Source organism: Suricata suricatta, chromosome 9 (genome assembly GCF_006229205.1).
Source record: "Suricata suricatta isolate VVHF042 chromosome 9, meerkat_22Aug2017_6uvM2_HiC, whole genome shotgun sequence".
NCBI classification, from domain to species: domain Eukaryota; kingdom Metazoa; phylum Chordata; class Mammalia; order Carnivora; family Herpestidae; genus Suricata; species Suricata suricatta.
The window spans coordinates 709178-716170 of NC_043708.1; the positions used below are offsets into that span (position 1 = coordinate 709178).

At 62.6% G+C, this 6993-nt stretch overlaps 1 protein-coding gene across 1 annotated transcript in view; it reads right to left on the reverse strand.

The window, feature by feature from the left end:
• The window catches only part of INF2 (inverted formin, FH2 and WH2 domain containing), a 16613-nt gene extending 11794 nt beyond the window's left edge, over positions 1 to 4819 (reverse strand). The window contains exons 1-5 of the mRNA XM_029951240.1: positions 4668 to 4819; positions 2735 to 3134; positions 1380 to 1495; positions 1146 to 1305; positions 729 to 762 (exon numbers count right to left, since the gene is read on the reverse strand). Of these exons, the coding sequence (XP_029807100.1) occupies positions 729 to 762; positions 1146 to 1305; positions 1380 to 1495; positions 2735 to 3134; positions 4668 to 4754 (797 nt within the window). The 5' untranslated portion in view covers positions 4755 to 4819. The remainder of the gene's footprint in view (positions 1 to 728; positions 763 to 1145; positions 1306 to 1379; positions 1496 to 2734; positions 3135 to 4667) is intronic.
• Positions 4820 to 6993: the final 2174 nt, after the last annotated feature.

A 6993-nucleotide genomic window follows, 5' to 3' on the forward strand; every position in this document is an offset into this window, starting at 1 on the left:
CCAGACCACACTGAGGGTCCCCCGCCTGCACCCAGACCACACTGAGGGCCCCCCGCCGCCTGCACCCAGACCACACTGAGGGGTCTCCTGCCTGCACCCAGACCATACTGAAGGGCCCACTAAGGCCTCTGTGAGGGGCGGGGCTTCTGGCCTGAACAGCAGGAGCTTGGGTGTTCACTGGGTCTAGGACCTGCCAGTCATCTAGGCCTGGCCAATGAGCTGCGCCCCTGGTGACAGGGCAGGCCCCTCTTGGCACCCAGCACCCCTCAGCCTGAGGCCAGCTCAGCGGCAGGGACACACACACCTCCCCAGTACCCAGCTGGATCCCGGGGCTGGTGTCCCATCCAGGAGAGTGGGCCTGAGAAAGCCCAGGGCGGGGGTTCTCAGCTACATTGATTCCTGGGTACCCAAATAAGTTTGGATTTCAGACACCCAGTGACCTTTAGCATAAGTATATCCTAAACGGTATCTGGGATATACTTACACTGGAAGAGCCCTCCTACTCAGCTGGGCGACCTGCACTGCAGGTGGCGCCCCCCTGGCCTCCAGGGGCAGCTACCAAGGCCCCAGGCAGGGAGACTCTGCAGAGGGGCCCATCTGGCACACTGCATTGTTACGGGGGCCTGGGTCTGGTGGGCGGAAGTCCCCTCCTGCGCCTCTGGGGGTGCTGTGTGGGACCCGGGGAGCGGGGGTGAGCCTGGCTCTGGATAACGGTGCCGGGGACTCACCGCAGCCGTGTCAGGATGTCCAGCAGCTGCAGCCCTGGGAGGGACAGGAGGGGTCAGCGGGCCTCAGAGGCTGCTCCCACCAGCCCCCTGCCCCGGTCACTTGCATCTCTGATGCCTCCCCTCTGCCCTCCTGTGCGTGGGCGCATTCCCACCACCTGGAAGGCGGTGGGAGGGGGTGTCTGCCATGCCTGCGGGACCAGGAGCACTGTGGAGGGACACGTGGTCGCACCCGCTAGGCGGTCATTGCCACGACTGGCAGGACTGGAGCTGGAGATCAGCCTCACCCCGATTCCCCCAGAGGGAGCAGGCAGGGGCTGCTTCCAGCCTCTGGGGTCCTGGGGCGGCAGTGCGGGCCAGGCTGGCCAAGGGGCACCAGTGGCAGAGGCACAGGGAGGCCAAGGGGCTGCAGGCCGTTACCAGTGAACTCCCCGCGCAGCTGCGAGCGGGTGCGGAGGTCCTCAGGGCCCAGGATGATGGCGTTGATCACACTGAGCAGGGTGACGACGTAGGGCACGTTGTCGCTGTCCGAGAGCTCGTTCATGATGACACTGAAGCGGTACTGCTGGCTGCACACGGTCTGCAGGGCGAAGCAGGCGGGGTCAGCGCGCACCCCGCCGCCCCAGGCCCCAGGGCCCCCGCTCCGAGGCTCACCTTGTAGTGGTCCAGGGCATCCAGGGTCAGCACGTGGCCCTCGGGCGAGTAGATGCACAAGGCAGCCAGCAGCTCAAACACCTGCTTCTTGACCATCACATTGGACGTGTCCAGAGCTGCCGAGGGCGGGGCGTCTCAGCGGGACCCCCGATCCCAGGCGGGGGTCCTCCTCCTCCCTCCTCCCAGCGGTTCTTCCCGGCCTGGCACTTTCGGATCCGGACTCACAGTCCCTCAGGTGGACACCAGAGGGTGCTCCACCCAGGCGCCACGGCCACCTCCGGGCTGGCCTCCCTAGGTGCATGGACTGACTGCCTCCAGGACCAGAGGGACAGATCCCACAGGGAGGAGCTTGCGGGCAGGGGTCCGCTTGGGCTGGGCCTCAGCTCTAAGGGGGGTCCCTGCTGGATCTGGGCCCAGGGCCCACACTGGCGCAGGGCCCTGGGCTGGGCCCATGTTTTCATTAAACTCAGTACCAAGTGTGCTTATGACAGTCTGTGATACCTCCTCATCCTCATGGCCTGAGCTGGCACGGCAGGCACAGCACAGCCCAGGCTGGGTAGGGCAGCAATCAGGCGGCCTGTGGCTGATTGGCCACAGGCACTCGCCCACCCCATCACTGCCCCCTCCTAGAGCCCTAAGCATCAGTGGGACCTGGTGGCTGCCTTGGGGCCGCACAGCCTGGCAGGCAAGGGACACACAGTGATCCCTGTTCACTAAGGGCCACTTGAGGTCGCTCTCAAAGGCTGAAGACTAATCCTGGGCGCAGCCTTGGGAGACTTCCCTGAGGAGGTGACTGTGAGAATGTAAAGTCAACAGGCCACAAGGGCAGAGAGCAGCCTGAACGGGAGGTGGAGGCTGGGGGCTGGAAGCAGAGCCCCCAGGTGTCTGGAGAGGGCACAGAACTGGTAGGGTAGGGGCAGGGGTGCGGGGGAAGGTGGAGGAACATGCCACCGGCGAGCGCTGGCTGGAACTGCAGGGCGGTGGTTCCGGCTAGGGTGAAAGGGCTGGGAGCTGGGTGGAATGTCAGTGGGTGGTGAGCGTGGTGCAAGCCAGAGACAAGGAAGGGGGTGGGGCCCCCCGGGTGGGGCCCCCCCAACAAGCACAGGGCTGGACGGAAAGCCCAGGCAAAGTCACAGAACAGAGGGGGCGGCGAGGTGCAGCTGGCGGAGGACGGTGGCTCCAAGGTGACCCGGGGCGAATGGGAACCTGGCTCCTCCTCCAGGAAGCCCTTCCCGCCTGCCCAGCTGAGTTCTGTCCTGTGACCCCAGCCCTCCCACTACCCTCCATGGCCTGGAACCTCAGGCAGAGTTACGCAGGGGTGTCTGTGCTGGTCTGGCCGCCCGGCCGCGGCTCACCGAGGGAGAGCTGGCGCACGTAGGCCTGGTTGCTGAGGATGTACTGGATCCCCCGCGGCGCGTTCAAGACGGCGCGCACGCAGCTGATGCAGGTGAGCTGCAGGAGGGCGTCGGCGATGCGGGCCACCCCGCGGCCGGACAGGCGCGCCAGGGCCTCGAGCAGCAGGTCCAGGCCGCTCTGCTCCAGGAACTGCACCATCCAGCCGCCGTCGCTGCTCTCCAGGCGCTTGCGCAGCCCCGAGTAGTTGACCACGGACGGCATCTGCAGCAGCCGGATGCACAGCTCGGGGTCCGCGCTCTCCAGGTTGGCCTCTGTGGGGTCCGCGTCCTGAGCCCCCAGCTTCTCTTTCAGCACTGCCCACTTGCGCTGCGCACCCTCCTTCACCGACATCTTGCCGAGCTGCAGGGCGGAGGGGGCCGGCGGGCGGGCGAGTGAGTCCTGAGCCCAACCCGGCCACATGGGCGGTGTTCCCTGCCTCAGTATCCCCACCTGCCCAATGGGTTTGCCAGGGGGAAGCTGTGGGCAGACTCGTGTCCCATCAGGGCTGCCGCTGCCCTCGGGCTTCCTCTGCGCCAGGCGCTCCCGGTGCCCAGCCCTGACAGAACCGCCTCGGCGGCTGGGCGGGCAGAAGCACCGGCTCCCTGCCCACCCGAGGCCTCAAGGTGGCTGTGCCGGCAGGAATACCACTGACCCAGTGGCGCTGATGTAACAGAAGTGGCATCTCTGAGGCTCCCGCATCTTGTCCCAGGGCCTTCCCCTGTCCAGTGGGCAGGGCTAGTCAGGGATGGCAGGGCAGCTCCAGGCCCTGGGCGCTTCTGGGCTGTCCCCAGCCCGAGGCATGTGCTGGGGAAGGGGCTGAAGTGAGGATCATGCCAGGCGCCCACCCAGTCACGGGCCTTCCCTGTGGGGGAGCAGCCCTGCCAGGCCCCGGCTTCTGGGGCCCTTCGTCTGCTAGCCTGCGTGGCCAGAGCACCGGATGTCCCCTAACACACATTTTTCCCCCTAAAGAGGACAGACGGGCTGTGCCTCCGTCATCACCACCCCCAGCAAGCCCCACTCCTCCAGGCCTTGGGTGGTGACGCCGTCCTCAGCCACGGCCCCCGGGGACTGGCTCAAAGGTCAGGGGCAGCCCAGGCTGTCCTGCCACCATGTATGGCTCGGGTCTTATATTTAGAGCCTGAGAAGGACTCAGGGGGCTCCCGCAGGAGCCCAAGGAGCAGAGCACATTGGTACCCCTACGCCTCATGCCCAGGGCCCCACCACTCTCCCCTGGTGCCCACGCCCGGGCCCTGGCACCCTCCCTCTGTGCACATGCCCAGGGCCCCGCCACTGCCTGCCCAGGCCCAGCAGCCTCCCGCTGTGCCCATGTGACAGTGCAGGAACGGGGGAGGTGCCCAGAGAAGCCGTGTCACATGCCCACCGCCCCCGGGGTTGGAAAGGGCAGAGCTGAGTGAGACTGGACCCCAGTCCGAGGGAGGCTGAGAGAGGCTGGCTGTCCAACCTGGCCCGGGTCTCAGAGATGAGGGACCCGGTAAGTGGCAGGGAAACCCCAGGGACCATCTGAAGTCACACAGGAGATGGAGGCCGAGTGGGCACGAGGGCCCAGGGGCCTGTCCCCAGCCTGGCTCTGGGCCCTCCCTCTTCCTCCTGTCTGGCTGACTGGGTCCCCCGAGGAGGCAGTTCGGGGTGGTGGGGAAGAGCAGCTCTGCTCTGTGTGTGCACAGGCAACTCGACCCATCTGGGCACCCCTTTCCTCGCCTGAACTCTGGCATCAGCCTACTGGAGGCGCCCAGAGAGGGAGTGGGTGTGGGCGTCCTTGCAGAGGGGTCCCGCCACCCTCCCCCAGGAGCCCTTACAGCCCTCCCTGTGACCGCACAGGCCCCCTGCACCCTCAGGCCTGATGCTCTCGCCCCTCCCCCACCGTCCACTCACCCAGATGCGCAAGACCTTCCGGCTGCCTCTGCCCACCCATTCCAGGCCCTGCCGCGGGCTGCCCCTCACGCCGTCCTGGCGCCTCATCGCTGCTGACCGCTGTGCTGCCTGGCTGGTGGCAGGGGAGGGGGCCGCCCCACCACCATGAAGGGTGCACACTGCCACAGATGTCAGGAGCTGCCGCCTAAAGACGCAGCGGACTGACCCTCCCTTCCCCACCCCCACCCCGCCCACTGGCCCCAGTCCCTGTTTCCCTGGCACAGGCTGAGCGGCTGGAACACGAACTCTCCCAGGCCAGGCCTCCAGCCTCCCAAGTATCTTCCCCAGCCAAGAGCCCCCCGGGTCCCTAGATGCAGAAAACAACCCCTCAGAGCCAGCCTGTGTGGCCTCCCGGGGCCACGGGCCCACTACCCCCGGAGACCCCACCAGGGGGGGCTCCCTTGCTCTGTGGAGGTGGGGTGGGTGGGACCACAGAGGCAGGTGACCAGCCCATCCACCTGCCTGTCCATGAGGTGGTGCACCTTGGAGCTGAGTGTCACAAGCCGGCTGTGCGCCACGAGGCACTGGGCTGTGGCCCCGTGTGGACAAGGAGAGAGTCCAGCTGGGTGGGGCTGACTTTTCTCCCTCTGTGATGCCACCGGGCTGCCCAGCCTCAACCCGGGGCGTCTCCCTAGGGAGGACTCCCTAAACATGTTTCCACTGCCCTTCAGGACGAGCTCCTGAATCACGGATGGATGGCGGCCAGGCCAGATATAAAGACAGGACTCTGACCCACAAACTGCAGCCCAGCCCAGGAGGAAGCCCGCTCCCCCCACGGCAGACCGGCCGGAAGTCGGACCTCTATCTCTGACAACTGGGACAGTGTCCCCAGGGGCTGGGGCTGGATGGTGGCTCCCACAATTCTCCTTGTCGCTTCCAATGGAGGACTGAGCAGAAAGCCGAGGGCTCCCCGTGCAATTACGTGGGCTGCCTCACTTTCCCAGGCCCCCAGCCCCCCCGGGTACCCCCGAGCCCCACTTTACACCTCAACGAAGCTTTCTATATACAGAAAAGGCTTTACTATATTAACCTATACATTCTATAGTGTGTATGACATGCATCCATCGCATACACACAGACACTGCACATACTACATAGTGATTCTATAGTATTCTATAGTACATCCACACTGCACATGTGCGCACGTGCACATCACACACACACACAGTGAGCATGTATCATGTCACATGCACGCGTGCACTACACGAATGTCTTATATGCGTGCACATGACATTGCGCACACAGTAATCATGTATCATGTGTGCGCGCTACATGAATATCTCCTATGCACACATATCACGCGTATGCAGTGAGCACGTAGCATGCATGTGTGCTGCATTGATGCCTCATACAACATCACACACAGAAAGCATATAACACGTAGCATGCATGTGTACGACAGGAATGCCGCATATGCATATATGCATGCACGTAACATTGCACATACATGGCAACGATTATATATAAGACGTACAGATGTGGGGCGCCTGGCGGGCTCAGTCAGAAGAGCATCTGACTCATGGTCTCAGGATTGTGAGTTCGAGCCCCATGTTGAGTGTAGAGATGACTTAAGTAAATAATAATTATTATAAAACAAAATGTTAATAATTTAAAAATAGGGGCACTTGGGTGGCTCAGTCGGTTGAGTGTCTGACTTCGGCTCAGGTCAGGATCTCACTGTTTGTGGGTTCAAGCCCTGTGTCGGAATCTAGGCTGGTGGCTCAGAGCCTGGAGCCTGCTTCCGGTTCTGTGTGCCCCTCTCTCTTTCTGCCCTTCCCCTGTTCATGATCTGTCTGTCTCTGTCTCTTGAAAATAAATAAATGTTAAACAATTTTTAAAAAATAAATTTTAAATAAAATAATGCTTGGGGCGCTAGGTGGCTCAGTCAGTTAAGCGTCTGGCTTCAACTCAGGTCATGATCCTACGGTTAGTGGGTACAAGCCCCGCATCAGGCTCTGTGCTGACAGCTCAGAGCCTGGAGCCTGCTTCCGATTCTGTGTCTCCCTCTCTCTCTGACCCTCCCCTGCTCATGCTGTCTCTCTCTGTCTCTCAAAAAAAAAAAAAAAACAGAAAAAATTAAAAAAAATAATTCTTAAAAATGAATACTTAAAATACGTATCGATGCAGCACATGCGTCCACTGTGCACATGCGCACTAACAGTGAACGTATAACAGAAATATGAACTGCTCCACCCTCCTGCCTGCCCCGAGTCTCGTCAATGCGAAGGGCGGGGACCGACTCCCAGCCTGGAGCGGCTCATAATAAACAGCCTCTGCTCGTTCCCAT